This window comes from Pristiophorus japonicus, chromosome 18, assembly GCF_044704955.1.
Source record: "Pristiophorus japonicus isolate sPriJap1 chromosome 18, sPriJap1.hap1, whole genome shotgun sequence".
NCBI lineage: Eukaryota > Metazoa > Chordata > Chondrichthyes > Pristiophoridae > Pristiophorus > Pristiophorus japonicus.
The window spans coordinates 106,006,329-106,025,975 of NC_091994.1; the positions used below are offsets into that span (position 1 = coordinate 106,006,329).

At 47.2% G+C, this 19,647-nt stretch overlaps 2 protein-coding genes across 8 annotated transcripts in view; one reads left to right on the forward strand and one right to left on the reverse strand.

Annotated features, from left to right (window-relative positions):
- Nucleotides 1–741, reverse strand: part of klhl17 (kelch-like family member 17) — a 93,981-nt gene extending 93,240 nt beyond the window's left edge. For 6 of the 7 annotated variants that reach the window (XM_070860489.1, XM_070860485.1, XM_070860487.1 and 3 more), the window contains exon 1: nt 655–741. The gene's annotated coding sequence lies outside the window, so the exon portion shown is untranslated. Of the gene's footprint in view, nt 1–120; nt 315–654 lie in introns of those variants that run through there. The other variant, XM_070860486.1, reaches the window with a different exon arrangement.
- noc2l (NOC2-like nucleolar associated transcriptional repressor) overlaps nt 556–19,647 on the forward strand; it is a 233,678-nt gene continuing 214,586 nt past the window's right edge. Inside the window, exons 1-3 of the mRNA XM_070860484.1 lie at nt 556–846; nt 8,859–9,032; nt 16,487–16,667. Of these exons, the coding sequence (XP_070716585.1) occupies nt 806–846; nt 8,859–9,032; nt 16,487–16,667 (396 nt within the window). The 5' untranslated portion in view covers nt 556–805. The remainder of the gene's footprint in view (nt 847–8,858; nt 9,033–16,486; nt 16,668–19,647) is intronic.

Sequence of the window (19,647 nt, forward strand, 5' to 3'; positions counted from 1 at the left end):
CATTGCATTCAATTTTACAAACAGATTCCTCTTGATGATCCCAAGTGCAAGTTGTGTAACTGATATATATATATCTAAGCTAAAAGTTCCAGGATGCTTTTATTAGCATTTACCACTTACCTTAATTAGAAATAGTCCCAATTTGGTAAAAAGAAAATGGATAGACAAACATTGAATCGGAACTTGAAGGATTTTGCAGATCTTTTTCGAAATAAATGTGATGAAATATTCGATTAAATTTTGTCCCATTTAAACCACTTTCCCCATCAGCTAACAATATCTATCCAATCAAATACTGCACAGTGCATCCCAATCACAACAGCAGGACTGCGAGAGCCCCTTACGGGTGCCACAGAAGGACAAAGATTTATTTTGAAATCATGTCACGGTGGAAAAAGTAAATAATTATTTTTGTATGTGTGTATATATATAAAATCCTCTTTAAATCATATAAAGACAGCCCACCTTAACTGCCCCAGCACTCTGTGACTGGTAAAATGCATCATCAGAAATTGTGCACATTATGAAGCAAGTCACCCAAATAAACTTTTTTTGGCTTGTGTGTGGGGTGGGGTGGTGGATTGATATTAAAGCAAGGCAGAGGAGGAGCGGGGAGAAATAACAGAGAGAAAGCAAATTTATGTATACACACACCAACAAAATTCTAGATGGATTGCAAAGAAGCAAAGATATTTCCCAGGGGCTGAGATGAGATGAGTGAATAAAGTGCAGCTTCTGACTGGCTCCTTCCTGCATTGGCGGATTGTGGGAGCGGAACCCAGTGTAATTGCAATGTGCTGCTACAATGTGTTCCCTCGGTAGCAGTATGGCGACTTCCAGCAAGAGGTGAGTGTGGCTCTCTCACACACATCTCTCTCTCTGTCGGTCTCCCTTTTCCTTCCTGGCAGCACCATTTCAAAAGCACAGCCTGCATTCTTCAAATTGCAGTATTTCTGGGGAGATTCGGTGCTCGTTTAACCCTCTCAGTCTCTCTCCTTTAAAACCCTGTCTTGTCCCCACGCTGCTCTCTGGGCACGTCCCTCTGACTCGAGTTTAGTTAAAGAAGGAAGGGGAGGGTTGCAAACTCTCAGCAGGAGTGATCCTTTAACGCTTGTAACTCTCCATTTTTTTGGAGGGGAAAAAATGCAAGAAACAAAATTCGCCGTAAGTGTCGACAGCGCAGCAGACTCTTTGGGCGTTTATTAAAAAGGACCTCCATTTCTATAGCGCCTTTCAGGACGCCCCAAAGCGCTTTACAGCCTCTTTGAATTGTGATTACTCTTGTAATGTGGGAAACGTGGCAGCCAATTTGTGCACAGCAAGCTCCCACAGACAGCAATGTGGTAATGACCAGATAATCTGTTTTTAGTGATGTTGACCGGGATAAATATTGGCCCCAGGACACCAGTTTTAACTCCCCTGCTCTTCGAAATGGTGCCATGGGATCTTTTACATCCACCTGAGAGGGCAGTCTGGGCCCCGGTTTAACATCTCAATTGAAAGACGGCACCTCCGACTGTGCGGCACTCCCTCAGCACTGCACTGAAGTGTCAGCCTAGATTTTTGTGCTCAAGACTCTGGAGTGAGGCTTGAACCCAGAAATCTATTGACTCAGAGGTGAGGATGCTGTCCACTGAGCCACGGGGAACCCCTGGAGGGACATCAATGATGGAATATATAATTAAAGGAGTTGCTTGTGAGTTAAGGTGTTCAAGAATAAATTCTATATTTCACAGTTCTCCATGAATTATTTTCGGTCACTTGTGTGCAATAAATATATTTATAATGGGGAACAAGTGCCAAGGATATTTTTATGCTCCTTCAGTTGTATGAGCTGTCAGATCCTTAGTTAAATTGCAGCTGAGCCTAAAGTAGTAGGTAGAGAGAGGATGACGTTTTATCTCTGTAACTTGACTTATAAAGGTGACATTTTAGAATTGTATCAACAACTTGTATTTATATAACGCCTTTAAGGTTGTAAAATGTCCCAAGGCACTTCACGAGTATTATGAGACAAAAAAAAAATTGACACCCAGCCACATAAGGAGAATTTAGGGCAGATAACCAAAAGCTTGGTCAAAGAGGTAGGTTTTAAGGAGCATCTTAAAGGAGGAGAGAGGGGTTTAAGCAGGGAATTCCAAAGATTAGGGCTGTTATGTATTTAACTGTCATTGAACCCATGTATAAACTGACCAAAGTTGTACACCGTGAGAACACTGACCACTAGGTGGTGAACTTGTGGGAGACACTCCTAACCTGGTCTTTCAGGTATAAAAGGGGAAGCTCCACCCACCTTCATCACTTCAGTGCTGGAATAAAAGTTACTGGTCACAGAGTGACCTTCTCTCAAGCATGGGCCTTGTGGCATTTATACTGTATAGTAAGGACCTATCATTGGCAACGAGAAACTGGGATTTAAACCACACGAGCATGGCCACTAGCAGCACAGACGAGAGGTAATGTGTTGGTGATTGGGACGACTTTATTGAGAGACTACAGCAAAGTTTCGTCACTAAGGAATGGCTGGGACAGGATTCGGCCGACAAACGCAGGGCTCATCTGACGGTTTGTGGATCCAGGACGTACTCCCTGATGAAGGACCTTCTGGTGCCAGAGAAGCCGGCGGACAAGATGTTCGAAGAGCTCAGTAAGTTGATCGGGGAACACTTCAAACCAGCGAGCAGCATGCACATGGCGAGACACCGGTTTTACACGCACCGGCGGTGAGAAGGGCAAAGCGTTCCAGACTTCGTGGCAGACCTCCGGCGACTGACGAGCCTATGTAAGTTCCCAGATGCATGCAGAGCGGAGATGCTGCGAGACTTTTTTATTGAGGGCATCAGGCACGCTGGGGGTTTCAGGAAACTGATCGAGACCAAAGACTTGACCCTGGAAACAGTGGCTTTGATGGCCCAGACATTTATCTTTGGAGGAAGAGACCAGAATGATGTTTGAGACAAATTTTGGTTTAAATGCAGCAAATGGACAGGGAGTCAACATTAACGTGGCACACAGTTCCCCAGGCAGACAGTGGCAATCGGACATGCCCGAGCATGTAGTCGAATCCAAAGGGGGAATTCAACAGAGACAATGGCTAGCTGAACGGCGATTCACGCCATCGCAAGGGACAATGCGGCCAGTAATGGGACCATCAACACCTGTTAATGGTACGCTTAAAAACAGTTACACAGACAGTCGGAGACGATCGACTGGTACTGGGCCTTTTGTTTCCAACAACGGCTCATGTTGGAGGTGTGGGGGCAAACACCTGCAAGTTCTGGCTGTGTATCAGCAATATACCTGCAGAAATTGCAACGTCAGCGGTCACTTGGCGCTTATGTGCAGGAAGACTGCAGCCAGGTTGATGTACGAGGAGGACGGGCCCGATGTAAGCCCTACGAGGCAAATGGATACTGGGGGAAATCGCTGGAAGCTTAAGTTCAGCGAGTTCATGTGGAGCTCATATACAGTTCATACACCAGGAAGCCACCGATGATGATGAAAGTGCTCCTCAATGACATCCCAGTATCAATGGAGCTAGAGACGGGCCAGCCAGTCCCTGATGAGTATCAAACAGTTCGACAAGTTGTGGGCGTCCAAGGCCAGGAGGCCAAAATTATTGCCAATTGATGCACAGCTACGGATATACAAAAAGGAGATCATTCCGGTGCTAGGCAGTGCCATGGTAGTCATGACCCACAAAGATTCGGAGAACAGGTTGCCACTCTGGATTGTCCCGGGGGACGGTCCCGCACTGCTGGGGAGGAGTTGGCTTGCTGTCATGAACTGGAAATGGGGCGATGTCAATGCAATTTCTTTTGTGGAGCGAATATCATGCTCACAGGTCCTGGACAAATTTGACTCACGATTTCAGCCCGGCATTGGCACTTTCATGGGGACCAAGGTAGTGATTCACATAAACCCGGACGTCAGGCCAGTACACCACAAGGCCAGAGCGGTGCCGTACGTGATGCGGGAAAAGATAGAAGACAATTTGGACCGCCTGCTGAGGGAAGGCATCATCTCGCCAGTCGAATTCAGTGACTGGGCGAGCCCGATTGTGTCGGTGCTCAAGGCGGATGGGTCGGTCAGGATATGTGGTGATTACAAGGCCACCATCAATCGGGTGTCACTCCAAGACCAGTATCCACTACCGAGAGCGGAGGACCTCTTCGCAACGCTATCCGATGGCAAACTTTTTTCAAAAGTGGACCTGACCTCAGCTTACATGACCCAGGAGCTGGCGCGTGAGTCGAAGAAGCTGACCCCCATCATGACACACAAGGGATTGTTTTGAGTACAACAGATGTCTGTTTGGGATTCGCTCGGCCGCCGCGATCTTTCAATGCAATATGGAAAGCCTCCTCAAGTTGATTCCAAGGACAGTGGTTTTTCAAGACGACATCCTCATCACGGGTTGTGACACTGAAGAACACCTCCACAACCTGGAGGAGGTGTTACGCAGACTGCACCGGGTAGGTCTGTGACTGAAAAAGGTGAAGTGCGTCTTCCTAGCTCCGGAGGTAGAATTCCTGGGCATGAGGCTGGCAGCAGACGGAATCAGACCTACTGTGTCCAAAACAGAAGCGATCCAGAGAGCACCCAGACCCCGTAACACGCTGGAGCTTCATTTGTTCCTCGGACTCCTGAACTATTTTGGTAACTTTCTTCCCAAATTAAGCACGCTGTTAGAACCGCTACACGTGCTCCTACGCAAAGGTCGCAAATGGGTCTGGGGAGACAGCCAGGAAAGGGCTTTTGATAGAGCACGCAATTTGTTAAGCTCCAACTATCTGTTAACGCTATATGACCCATGCAAGAAACTTGTGTTAACGTGCGACGCATCGTCCTATGGGGTCGGGTGTGTGTTGCAGCATGTTAATGCCAAGGGTCAGTTACAGCCGGTAGCTTATGCCTCCAGAAGTCTGTCCCAGGCAGAATGGGGCTACGGGATGGTAGAAAAGGAAGTGTTTGCGTGTGTATATGCAGCTTAAAAAAAAATGCACCAGTACCTGTTCGGCAGGAAATTTGAGCTGGAGACAGATCACAAACCCCTAACATCCCTTTTGGCCGACAACAAGGCCATAAATGCAAATGCATCGGCCCGCATACAGAGGTGGGCACTCACGTTAGCCGCCTATGACTATACAATTCGGCACAGACCGGGCACTGAAAACTGCACCGTTGCACTCAGCAGGCTCCCACTAGCCACCACCGAGGGGGCAACCGAGCATGGTGCTGAGATGGTCATGGCAGTGGAAGCTTTCGAAAGCGAAGGCTCACCCATGACAGCCCTTCAGATCAAAGTCTGGACAAATAGAGACTCGCTACTGTCTTTAGTCAAGAAATGTGTCCTTAATGTGGACTGGGCAGCCACATACGGGGCATGCCCTAAGGAATTCAAAACATTTCACAGGCGCAGGGATGAACTCTCGATTTCAGGTCGATTGTCTGCTATGGGGAAACCGAGTAGTCATGCCCCAGATGGGCAGAGAGGTGTTAATCAGAGAACTCCACAATGAGCACCCGGGCATTGTCATGATGAAGGCAATTGCCAGGTCACACGTTTGGTAGTCAGGGATAGATGCAGACCTCGAACTTTGTGTTCGCAAGTGCAACACGTGCGCCCAGCTGGGCAATGCACCCAGAGAAGCCCCCCCCTTAGCCCCTGGTCACACATCCATGTGGACTACGCAGATCCTTTCATGGGAAAAATGATTTTGGTTGTAGTAGACGCCTACTCCAAATGGATCGAGTGTGACATTCTCAATTCAAGCACATCCTCTGCCACAGTAGGAAGTCTACGGGCAATGTTCGCCACCTATGGACTACCTGACGTCTTGGTCAGTGACACTGGCCCGTGCTTTACAAGCATTGAATTCCAGGACTTCATGGCAGGAAATGGTATCAACCATGTCAGAACGGCACCGTTCAAGCCGGCCTCAAACGGCCAGGCGGAACGAGCAGTGCAGATAATCAAACAGGGGATGCTCAGAATCCAAGGGGGTTCCCTACAAAGCCGCTTATCACGCCTCCTGTTGGCCAATAGATCCCGACCACACTCGCTCACCCGCAGAGCTGCTAATGAAAAGGACACTCAAAATCAGGTTATCCCTTATATACCCCACCATGAAAGAAATTGTTGAGAGCAGGCGCCAGTCACCATGTGACTACCACGACGGGAATGCGAGGGTGCGATGTATTGATGTCAATGACCCTGTCTTTGTTCTCAACTGCGCTGCAGGGCCCAAATGGCTCGCAGGCACTGTGATTGCCAAAGAGGGAAGTAGGATTCTGGTAGTTAAACTTACCAGTGGACAAATCTGCCGCAAACACGTGGATCAAACAAAAAGGAGGTTCAGCAACCCCATAGACGAAGCAGAGGAAGAACACGATGTAGAGTTCACTCCTCCACAGGTGACCGAACACCGGAACCAAGTGGAGGAGAGCCCAGTCACTGGGCAGTCCGGACAGGCCTGAGGCACTGCAAACAGCAGACACTCAGGCCAGCGCCCAACAACCGGAGCCCCAACTCAGGTGCTCTACAAGGGAGCATAAACCACCAGAGAGACTTAACCTGTGATCCCAATAAGACTTGTATTTAACTGTCATTGAACCCATGTATAAACTGACCTAAGTTATACACTGAGAACATTGACCACTAGGTGGTGAACCTGTGGGAGACACTCCTAACCTGATCTTTCAGGTATAAAAGGAAGCTCCACCCACCTTCATTACTTCAGTGCTGGAATAAAAGTTACTGGTCACAGAGTGACCTTCTCTCAAGCATGGGCCTCGTGTGCATTTGTACTGTATAGTAAGGACCTATCAAGGGCCTATGCAACAGAAGCAGGGCCACCAATGGTTGAGCGATTTATAATCAGGGATGCTCAGGAGCGTACATATCTCGGGGTTTGGAGCTGGAGGAGATTATAGAGATCGGGAGGGGTGAGGCCATGGAGGGATTTGTAAACAAGGATGAGAATTTTGAAATCGAGGCATTGCTTAACCAGAAGCCAATGTAGGTCAGCGAGCACAGGGGTGATGAGTGAGCGGGACTTGGTGTGAGTTAGGACACGGGCAGTGGAGTTTTGGTTGACCTCAAGTTTACGTAGGGTAGAATGTGGGAGGCCAGCCAGGAGTGCGTTGGCGTAGTCAAGTCTAGAGGCAACAAAGGCATGGATGAGGGTTTCAGCAGCGGATGAGCTGAGGCAGGGGCAGAGATGGGTGATGTTACGGAGATAGAAACAGGCTGTCTTAGTTATGCTGCCAAAACCAGATGGCATCACGTTCTGCTTTCTTAAAAAAATCACCGATGAGATTATGATGCTTCGTATAATCAGGATTGCAACTCATTTCAATCCTAAGATGACCTCTCTAAAGTCTCGAGTTTAAGAATATACTGTAAAAATCACCCATTTCCCTTCGTTGCCCCTCCCCTGCCTGCTGAACAAAAACAACAGCTTGTGTGTGTGTATGTATATATAATATATGAAGGAACCGAGTGTAATGTATCCAAGTTTGCTGCAATACAAAGCTAGGTGGGAAAGTAAGCTTTAGGAGGTCACAAAGAGCCTGCAAAGGGATATAGACAGATTAAGTGAGTGGGCAATAAAGCGGCAGCTGGAGTATAATGTGAGGTTATTCGCTTTGGTAGGAAAAATAGGAAAACACAATATTTTTTAAATGGTGAGAAACTTTTAAACGTTGGTGTTCAGAGTGTTCTCATACAGGCAACACAGAGTTAGCTTGCAGGTACAGCAAGCAATTAGGAAGGCAAGTGGCATGTTGGCCTTTATTGCAAGGGGGTTGGAGTATAAGAGTAAGAAGTCTTGCTGCAATTGCACAGGGATTTGGTGAGACCCCCACCTGGAGTACTGTGCACAGTTTTGGTCTTATCTAAGAAAGGATACACTTGCCTTGGAGGTGGTGCAATGAAGGTTCACTAGATTGATTCCTGGGGTGAGAGGGTTGTCCCATGAGGAGAGATTGCGTAGATTGGGCCTGTACTCTGGAGTTTAGAAGAATAAGAGGTGATCTCATTGAAGCATACAAGATTCTGAGGGGGATTGACAGGGTAGATGCTGAGAGGTTGTTTTCTCCCTGGCTGGAGAGTCTAGAACCAGGGGTCACAGTCTCATTAAATGGCCGACCCCTTATTCTAAGGAATTTCTTCTCTCACAGGGTGGTGAATCTTTGGAACTCTCTGCCTCAAAGGGCTGTGGATGCTGAGTCATTGAGTATATTCAAGGCTGAGGTATATTGGTTTTTGGAGTCTAGGGGAATTAAGGGATATGAGATTGGGCGGGAAAGTGGAGTTGAGGTCAAAGATCAGCCATGACCTTGCATGGCGGAGCAGGCTCGAGGAGCCATATGGCCTACTCCTGCTCCTAATTCTTACGTTCTTATACAGTTCCTTTAACAAACCAAATTTGTGCACATTTAAAAAAATATTTGGATGTGCACTTAGTGTCGTAACCTACAGGGCTACGGACCAAGAGATGGAAAGTGGGATTAGGCTGGATAGCTCTTGGTCGGCCGGCGTGGACACGATGGGCCAAAATGGCCTCCTTTGTGCTGTAAATTTCTCTGATTTTGTAAAATTTGACACTGAGCCACATAAGGAGATATTAGGGGCAGGTGACCCAACAGTTTGGTTAAAGGGGTAGATATTAAGGAGTGTCTTAAAGGCGGAGAGGTTTGGGGAGGGAATTCCAGAGCTTAGGACCTGGGCTGCTGAAGGCATGGCCTCCAATGGTGCAGTGATTAAAATGGGGGGATGAGCAAGCCAGTAACAGGTTCTCTTTTTGAGTGCAGCATCTAGTCTCCCATTAACTTACTGCAATTGTGTGTTCCAGAAAACTTGCTAAGCTCAGTGTCGATGAGTTTCTCACCTCCACATTCGACTCTGACAGTAACAGCGGCTCGGAGGACGAGGGTCCTGCGACTGAAGAGGAGAACAACAGCAGCAAACGCGCGATAAAAGTCGGCAAGAAACAGAAAGCACTTCAACCCCAAGTGCAGGAAAAAAAGTAGGTCTTCTGTGGCATTTTGAACCATTGCACTTTTTTTAATCCTTTTATTCTGAGAGAGCAAGTAACTACTGGGGGGATTAAAGTAAAAGATGGAGCAATCCCACTGGGAACAGTTTTGCAGAGCCACGGAGATGTACATTTTACATTCTGACTGATGTGACCACTGAGACCAGACTCTCAGAAATTTAAACACAAGGGAAAAGAAAGATTTGCATTTATATCGCGCTTTTCAAAACCACCAGATGTCTCTGAGTGCTTTACAGCCAATGAAGTACTTTTTGAAGTATAGTCACACTTGTAATGTGGCAGCCAGTTTACGCACAGTAAGCTCCCACAAGCAATGTGATAATGACCAGATAACCTGGTTTTTTTTGTAATGTTGATTGAGGGATCAATATTGGGCCAGGACACTGGGGATAACTTCCCTGCTCCTCTTCAAAATAGCATCCTGGGATCTTTTACGTCTATCTGAGAGAGCGGACGGGGCTTCAGTTTAACATTTCATCCGAAAGACGGCACCTCCGATGGTGCAGCACTCCCTCAGCACTGCACTGGAGTGTCAGCCTAGATTTATGTGCTGTAGACCCTGGAGTGGGACTTGAACCCACGACATTCTGACTGAGAGGCGAGGGTGCTGCCCACTGAGCCACAGCTGACACAGCACGGAAGAAGGCCGTTCGGCCCATTGTGTCTGTGCTGACCAAGAGCTATCCAGCCTAATCCCACTTTCCAGCTCTGGGTCCGTAGCCTGTAGGTTACGGCACTTCAAGTGCACATCCAGGTACTTTTTAAATGTGGTGAGGGTTTCTGCCTCTACCACCCTTTCAGGCAGCGAGTTCCAGACCCCCACCACCCTCTGGGGGAAAAAGTTCTCCTCAATCCCCTCTAATCCTTCTACCAATTACTTAAATCTGTGCCCCCTGGTTATTGATCCCTCTGCTAGGGGAAATAGACCCTTGCTATCCACTCCATCTAGGCCCCTCATAATTTTATACACCTCAATTAAATCTCGTCTCGGCCTCCTCTATTCCGAAGAAAACATGGATGGAGGATTGGCTAACTAACAGAAAACAGAGAGTCGGGGTAAATGGGTCATTTTCCGGTTGGCAAACAGTAACTAGTGGGGTGCTGCAGGGATCGGTGCTGGGGCCTCAACTATTAACAATCTATATTAATGACTTGGATGAAGGGACCGAGTGTAATGTAGCCAAGTTTGTTGATGATACAAAGATGGGTGGGAAAGCAAATTGTGAGGAGGACACAAAAAGTCTGCAAAGGGATAAAGACAGGCCAAGTGAGTGGGCAAAAATTTGGCAGATGGAGCATAATGTAGGAAAATGTGAAGTTATCCACTTTGGCAGGAAAAATAGAAAAGTAAATTATAATTTAAATGGAGAAAAATTGCGAAGTGCTGCAGTACAGAGAGACCTGGAGGTCCTTGCGCATTAAACACAAAAAGTTAGTATGCAGGTACAGCAAGTAATCAGGAAGGCAAATGGAAAGTTGGCCTATATTGCAAGGGGGATAGAGGTATAAAAGCAGAGAAGTCCTGCTACAACTGTACACGGTATTGGTAAGGCCACAACTAGAGTACTGCGTACAGTTTTGGTCTCCGTATTTAGGGAAGGATATACTTGCATTGGAGTCTGTACAGAGAAGGTTCACTAGGTTGATTCCGGAGATGAGGGGGTAGGTTGGGTCTTTACTCATTGGAGTTCAGAATAATGAAAGGTGACCTTATCGAAACATATAAGATAATGAGGGGGCTCGACAAGATGGATGCAGTGAGGATAATTTCATTCATAGGGGAATCTAAAACTAGGGGTCATAGTCTCAGAATAAGGGCCCCCCCCCATTTAAAACAGAGATGAGGAGGAATTTCTTCTCTGAGGGTTGTAAATCTATGGCACTCGCTGCCTCAGAGAGCTGTGGAGGCTGGGTTATTGAATAAATTTAAGGTGGAGATAAGGGAATAAAGGGTTATGGGGAACGGGCAGGGAAGTGGAGCTGAGTCCATGATCAGATCAGTCATGAACTTATTGAATGACGGAGCAGGCTCGAGGGGCCAGGTGGCCTACTCCTGCTCCTATTTCTTATGTAAAACAACTTCGTGGAGATCATGTCAACATGTGTCCAAAACAAGCTTTAAAGCTGGATCTTTCATGTCCTTTTGCTGCAATGACCAACATTCGGATGGTTTTAGTGGCCAGCCTTAAATAAGTAGCAGTATTCTTCAGAATGATGGCAACATAAAGGATGATACTACACTAAGGTAGTTTGCAGTATGCACAAACTTGTATTTTTGCTCTTGTGTCCGTCACCCTCTAAGGATACCCGGCACTATTCCCCCACCATAGCACTAGACAAGTGACCCGCTCCCAGATCTGCACCTAGGTGTTTGATCATGTTCGTAGGGGCTGTATGATCGGGAGGTTGACTCAGCTCAGGTCTATTCTTTACCTCCCTTACCTGTGCTGCAAGATGTATGTCTCCCCATAAGGCCATTTCCTCCATCCCCTGGGTTTGGGATCTTGCTATATACTGAATTACAGGTGCGGATATATAAATGCAAGTTATTTTTGTATTAATTGTATGGCCTATTTGTATACATAGGATATACGGCACAGAACCTGGTCATTCGGCCCAACCAGTCCATGCCGGTGTTTATGCTCCACTCGAGCCTCCTCCCGTCTTTCCTCCTCTAACTATCAGCATAACCCTCTATTCCCTTCTCCCCCATATGCTTGTCTAACCTCCCCTTAAATACATCGATATTATTCGCTTCAACCACTCCGTGATAGCGAGTTCCACATTCTCACCACTCTCTGGGTAAAGAAGTTTCTTCGGAATTCCCTACTGGATTTCTTGGTGACTATCTTATATCAATGGCCTCTGGTTATGCTCTTCCCCACAAGTGGAAACATTCTCTCTGTATCCACTCTATCAAAACCTTTCATAATCCTTAAAGACCTCTATTAGGTCACCCCTCAGCTTTCAAGAGAAAAGAGACCCAGCCTGTTCATCCTTCTCCAACAGGCGATCCCCTCCCTCAGCTTATTGCCACAGCAATAAAAGTGTAAATTGTCCCTCTTACCTTAATACTTCTTTACCCAGACTCTCTCCATCCACAAGTGTGCAGCACCACCGGGGCACTTAAAGGAAAGAAAATATTATCTGAGTCGCCGTTCGTCTGATCAGACATCATAACCATGACCCCACTCACTGCAAATAATCGCACTCTTGTGTTCAGAGCTGGAAAAATACAGTGGCCTTTTTAGAGAATCCATATATTTTGTCACATTATGGAGATAATGTGGCGGATTATTGCTGCGTCTCAATTCTCAACATATTTATGTGTTGAATGACCAATTTCACGGCTTGTCTCCTCTTCGACTTGCTGTTTAAACCCAAGTTTTCATCTAATCATTACTGTCTAACTCCATTCGTTCCATCTTGGTGCCTTGGCATCTTGCATTGGTTTGAAATGTGTAATCCAGTTCCAACAGTAGGATTTGGGGGCGACATATATTCTGCACCTTTAGAGATCGCCTTGTGTTGCAAGACTTGCTTTATAGTGAATTTTACTCCCTGCAAGAAGGATGGGGGGTGTTTTGATAATCCTTTCGATTTCTGTTCCGAGAGACGGGGCATGCATCTATGCAATAGCGAGTGAGATGAATTGCAGCTTGTTTAACCACAACTTCTGGTTTGTTTATCAGTTGTCAACCGTGGCTCAGTGGGCAGCACCCTCGCCTCTGAGTGAGAAACATAGAAAGTAGGTGCAGGAGTAGGCCATTCGGCCCTTCAAGCCTGCACCACCATTCAATATGATCATGGCTGATCATGCATTTCAGTACCCCACTCCTGCTTTCTCTCCATGCCCTTTGATCCCTTTAGCCGTAAGGGTCATATCTAACTCCCTTTTGAATATCTCCTCATCTTGGTCCTAAATGGCTTACCCCTTATCCTTAGACTGTGACCCCCTGGTTCTGGACTTCCCCAACATCGGGAACATTCTTCCTGCATCTAACCTGTCCAATCCTGTCAGAATTTTATGTTTCTATGAGATCCCCTCTCATTCTTCTAAATTCCATTGAATATAAGCCTAGTCGATCCAGTCTTTCTTCATATGTTAGTCCTGTCATACAGGTTGTGGGTTCAAGTCCCACTCCAGAGACTTGAGCACATAAATCCAGGCTGACACTCCAGAGCAGTGCTGAGGGAGCGCTGCACTGTCGGAGGTGCCGTCTTGCGGATGAGACGTTAAACCCGAGGCTCTGTCTGCCCTGTCAGGTGGATGTAAAAGATCCTATGGCACCATTTTGAAGAAGAGCAGGGGAGTTCTCCCTGGTGTCCTGGTCAATATTTAGCCCTCACTCAACATCACTAAAACTGATGATCTGGTCATTATCACATTGCTGTTGTGGGAGCTTGCTATGCGCAAATTGGCTGCTGCGTTTCCTAAATTACAACAGTGACTATACCGTTAAAAAGTACTTCATTGGCTGTAAAGCGATTTGGGATGTCCTGAGGTTGTGAAAGGCGCTATGTGAATGCAAGTTGCTCTTCAATGTTGTAATTGTCTACTGCTTAATTGCAACTTGCACACATCTTTTGAATTATTGTGACTGAGCACTTGGACAAAATGAGCTCATCAAAAAGCGTCGATGGATTTGTAAAGGGTAGGTCATGTTTGACTAATTGAAATTTTTGAGGAGATCACTCGTGTGGTGGGCAGGAGAGTGTCTATGGAGATTGTCTATATGGACTTTTAGAAGGCATTTGATAAGGTTCAATGCGAGAGATTATTAGCAAAATTGAAAGCGCACGGAATTGGACATTGTGACATTGATTGGTTTGGAGGTCGGAGACAGAGAATAGGGATAGACGGGATGTTCTCTGATTGATTGGAGGGAACTGACCAGTGCTGTTACTCTGGGATCTATACTTTTCACCATCGTTTTAAAAATTTGTTCCTGGAATGTGGGCATTGCTGGCAAGGCTGGCATTTATTGCCCATCCCTAATTGCCCTTGAGAAGGTGGTGAGCCGTCGCCTTGAACCGCTGCAGTCCGTGTGGTGAAGGTACTCCCACAGTACTGTTAGGAAGGGAGTTCCAGGATTTTGACCCAGCGGCGATGAAGGAACGGCTGACATACTTCCGAGTCAGGATGGTGTGTGACTCGGAGGGAGAACGTGGAGGAGATGGTGTTCCCACGCGCCTGCTGCCCTTGTCCTTCTAGGTGGTAGAGGTCGCGGGTTTGGGAGGTGCTGCTGAAGAAGCCTTGGCGAGTTGCTGCAGTGCATCTTGTAGATGGTGCACACTGCAGCCACAATGCGCCGGTGGTGGAGGGAGTGAATGTTTTCACCGCAGGTGGATAAATTATTGGGATGAAGGACGAGAGAGTTATGTATCCAAGATTGAAACGAAGTTAGGAGACACAGTAAGTTGTGTGGATGGGAGCAGGAAGTTACAAACGGACATAGAGAGGCTAAATGAGTGGGAAAAACTATGGTGGATGGAGTTGAACAAATCTGGGTTTATGGGGCCGTTCCAGTTATACAGTGGGCAAGTTTAATAGTTTTAATGGAAGCGGGGGAATCATCCTCCTGTCGATCTGTGTGCTGGGAGTCGGGTGAGACTTAAAAAAAAAAAAATGTGTTGATGGGATGTGGGCATCGCTGGCAAGGCCAGTACATTCTGTGCCCGTGCTACCCTCAGTGCTTCTTCCAAATGGTGTTCAACATGGAGGAGCACTGATTCATCAGCTGAGGGAGGGCGGGAGGTGGTAATCAGCAGGAGGTTTCCTTGTCCAAGCTTGACCCGAAGCCACGAGACTTCATGGGGTCCGGAGTCAGTGTTGAGTACTCTTGGGGCCACTCCTTCCCGACGATGTACCACTCCGATATAGACTCTCGATGCGGGAGTGCTCGAGGGGCTGCAGAGGAGGATGGCCAGTGGGAAATTAGAACAGTGAAGAATATCAGCAGCGCTGTGATCAGAATTTATGTTGGCCACCATCGCAGTGCTGAGAGCTTCTAAAGGAAAAGCGGCTTTCTGCAATCCTCTCCGTCCCTCTGAGCTTCCGGCTGCTAGTTTTCCTCCGATATTTTAGTGCTGTGACGTTAGTTCGCTATTTCAGCCCACGGTTTTCTTTTATCTGTCACTGCTATGTGAAACCTAAGTTCTCTGTGTATCTTCCACTGCGCACGGTAAGGACTCTTTGCTTCAGGTACCACTGATACCCTGCAGCCATCAAATAGTCCTGTGAAAAGGTGGAATTACATTGATTCCTCGGGCCGCACTTGTGAAGGCGGGGCGGGAGTTGGCGGGGCGGGAGTTGGCGGCCTATTGCATACAAGTTGTTATTTACTGGACTAAAGAAAGAAATAGACAGACTCACATTTCTATAGCGCCTTTCACGACCAAGTGTAGTCACTGTTGTAATGTGGGAAATGCAGCAGTCAATTTGTGCACAGCAAGCTCCCACAAACAGCAATGTGATAATGACCCGATAATCTGTTTTTGTTGTGTTGATTGAGGGATAAATATTGGCCCCAGGACACCGGGGATAACTCCCCTGCTGCTCTTCAAAATAGTGCCATGGGATCTTTTGCATCCACCTGAGAGAGCAGACAGGGCCTGGGTTTAACGTCTCAGCCGAAAGACGGCACCTCCGACAGTGCAGCTCTCCCTCAGCACTGCACTGGGAGCGTCAGCCTAGACTTTTGTGCTCCAGTTCCTGGAGTGGGACTTGAACCCCCACAACTTTCTGACTCAGAGGCGAGAGTGCTGCCCACTGAGCCACAGCTGACACGATAGTGACAGTGGTGAGATAATCTCATCCATTGTTGCTGTTTCACTTGTCTGCTTTCCCTTTATTTAACAGTTTCTAAAACTGGTTTGCAATGTTACAACTTTGTGGAGACAGGCTCATTGACCTTTGATTGTTGCTTTTGGTGGTGTCTTCAAAGTTTCTCGCTGTATATCTTGTTAACATAAGAACATAAGAATTAGGAGCAGGAGTCGGCCATTCGGCCCCTTGAGCCTGCTCCGCCATTCAGTGAGATCATGGCTGATCTTCTACCTCAACTCCACTGTCCTGCACTATCCCCATATTCCTTGATTCCCTTAATATCCAAAAATCTATCGATCTCAGCCTTGAATATACTCAACGACTGAGCCTCCACAGCCCTCTGGGGCAGAGAATTCCAAAGATTCACCACCCTCTGAGTGAAGAAGTTTCTCCTCATCTCAGTCCTGAATGGCCGACCCCTTATCCTGAGACTGTGACCCCTGGTTCTAGACTCCCCAGACCGGGGGAAACATCCTCCCTGCATCTACCCTGTCAAGCCCTGTAAGAATTGTGTGTGCTTCAAATGAGAAGGAAGTCCACTTTCTTCTTCTTTTTTAAAAAAGAAACACAAAAAAAGTTTCATTTTTCTTGGCAGGAAAGAAAAACAGAAAGGCGCTGCTCAGGAGCACAAAGAGCAGCTCTCGCGGCTGAAGCAGAAGGACCCGGAGTTTTTCAAATTCTTGGCGGAAAATGATCAGAAGCTGCTGAACTTTGATGACACGGACAGCTCGGAGGATGAGGAAGGCCAGATGCACACACTGCCGGAGGAGCTCGAGGTTGTCCGCTCTGTTATTTCAGCGTCCCACCGAGAGTTTTGGGAACGGGTCTCATTACAGTCCCCACCGCTTACATCATAGGAAATAGGAGCAGGAGAAGGCCATATGGGCCCTCGAGCCTGCTCCGCCATTCAATAAGATCATGGCTGATCCGATCATGGACTCGGGTCCACTTCCCCGCCCGCTCCCCATAACCTTTATTCCCTTATCGCTCAAAACTCTGTCTATCTCTACCTGAAATATATTCAATGACCCAGCCTCCACAGCTCTCTGGGGCAGAGTATTCCAAAGATTCACGACCCTCTGAGAGAAGAAATTCCTCCTCATCTCAGTTTTAAATGGGCGACCCCTTATTCTGAAACTATGCCCCCTAGTTCTAGATTCCCCCACAAGGGGAAACATCCCCGTTGTATCTACCCTGTCGAGCCTTCTCAGAATCTTATACGTTTCAATAAGATCACCCGCGTTTAAATGGGGCAATGATTTAAGTCGGGCAAACAGTGCCAACCAATCTCCCTTACCGTTATTGCCAATCACAAAGTTGCCGCGTACGCCTCGTTAAGTGTGGCGGCTGTTTCAGACAGAAACCGGTGTTCAGTGAGTGGGTCAGACACCATAATTCTGAATTTATTAAGATAAAGTACAGGTATTGAATTCCATTGGAATGACCAGGTGGTGTGGCGAGGACTATTGGCCTTTAAATAGTGTATGGAAAAACGCCAGGTCATGTTGTACAAACAGCAATCATTAGGATTCCAGTGTGAGAGAATGTAGTCCGAAATGTAACTTTTAATATTTAATCTATAAATCATTTGACCAGTACATCAGAGAATTATACAATGACAAGTTCATGGTTCATCATGGACCTGAACTCCATTTTCCCGCCTGATCTCCATATCGCTTGATTACCCTCGGGCCTCTCCTATACTCTCTGGGGTTTAAAAGAATGAGAGGTGATCTCATTGAAACATACATGATTCTGAAGGTGATTGACAGGGTAGATGCTGAGAGGTTGTTCCCCCCTGGCTGGAGAGTCTAGAACCAGGGGGCACAGTCTCAGGATAAGGGGTAGGTAATTTAAGTCAGAGATGAGGAGGAATTTCTTCATGCAGAGGGTTGTGAATCTTTGGAATTCTCTGTCCAAGAGGGCTGTGGATGCTGAGTCTCTGAATATACTCAAGGCTGAGAAAGATTTTTGGAGTCTAGGGGAATCGAGGGATGTGGAGATCAGGCTGGAAAGTGGAGTTGAGGTCGATGATCAGCCTTGATCTTATTGAATGGCGGAGCAGGCTTGATGGGCAGTGTGGCTGACTCCTGCTCCTATTTCTTATGTTCCAAGGCAGTTACTTAATGGCATATAAACAGTCCACAACGTGTGTAGCAGGCAAATCATGTTGGCACAGCCATACTGGTGCTAAGTGGTGGGGACCGCATACTGGTGCTAAGTGGTGGGGATCGCACTATTATCCAGGGGAGAGAAAGGACCTACAGCAATAAGAGCTTGGGCTTGCTCTACTGATGAGGAAGCTGCAGAGCTCGTCACAAAGGTGCTGAAAGATCATATGGGTTGATGGGAAGGCGTTCGCTCAGCGCGAGGGTGATTTCATTTCTGAGATGTAGCCCAAGGTCGCGTGCCAGAATGAACAATTCGGTGTTCCTTTCTCGCTGCCCCAACAATACTTTAAATGTCACCCTCAACCGAGAGCCGAGGTGCAACGCGACCAATTCTCACTGGTCACGGGCCCCGTGGAACCTCCCCAAACTCCGCTCGAGTTGGCAGTCCGGCTCGGAGACGCGACGCGCTAGCGTGGGAAATGGAGCCGGTCACGGTGCAGTGTGGGGGTCATCTGCAATGTTCACCCCCCCCCCCACCACTCCTTAATTTTTTTGGGGGGTGTGCAAAAGGGGCTGCGCGAACCATTCACAGTTTCTCTTAACCTTGAAAAAGCCGTTCCTGGGACCGGCAAAAGGGGGATGTTGGTCATCTGTTGTTGGTGGAATAGAATGACGTAGCTCAGAAGGAGTTCAATTGTCCCATCGTGCCTGTGCCGTATCAAGGTACATTGTTTGGACAGAGTAGGGGCAACTTTCAGGGACTTTTACATTGCTGCTTGTTCACTTAGGCCAACAGAATTGTCGACCCATGCTTAAAAGAAAGACTTGCATTTCTATAGCGCCTTTCATGACCACCGGACATCCCAAAGCGCTTTACAGTCAATGAAATACTTTTATTTATGGAGTTTAGTCACTGCTGTAAAGTAGGGAAAGCAGCAGTCGATTGCGCACAGCAAGCTCCCACAAACAGCAATGTGATAATGACCAGATAAACTGTTTGTATTATGTTGATTGAGGGATAAGTATTGGCCAGGACACCAGGGATAACTCCCCTGCTCTTCTTCAAAAAAGTACCATGGGATCTTTTACGTCCACCTGAGAGAGCAGACGGGGCCTCGGTTTAATGTCTCATCTGAAAGACGGCACCTCCGACAGTGCAGCACTCCCTCAGCACTGTACTGGAGTGTCACCCTAGATTTATGTGCTCAAGTTCCTGCTGTGGGACTTGAATCCACAACCTTCTGACTCAGTAATGTCCAAACTAAGAAACTCCCCATAAAAGCAACAGAGAAAGAAATAAAAGAGACTCGCATTAATATAGCGCCTTTCACGACCACCGGGACGTCCCAAAGCGCTTTACAGCCAATGAAGTGCGTTTGAAGTGTAGTCTCTGTTGTCACTAAGGAAGATAAGGTAGTGGGTTTTCACAATGTAACCACGGAGCTGGTGCTAGTGCTTGGGCTCCACTCTCCTGTGATCGCAACTAAATCAACAATAGTGTAAAGTTGTCTTTACGTTTAACGGTGTTACAACTGCGCTGGGAGTGCATGTGCTAATATAAAAGCAGAACCGTGCTGGATATGTACAGCAAGTTCACCAACATCTGAAATCCCGGAAGACAGTTCAGCATTTGTCAAAGCGAGCC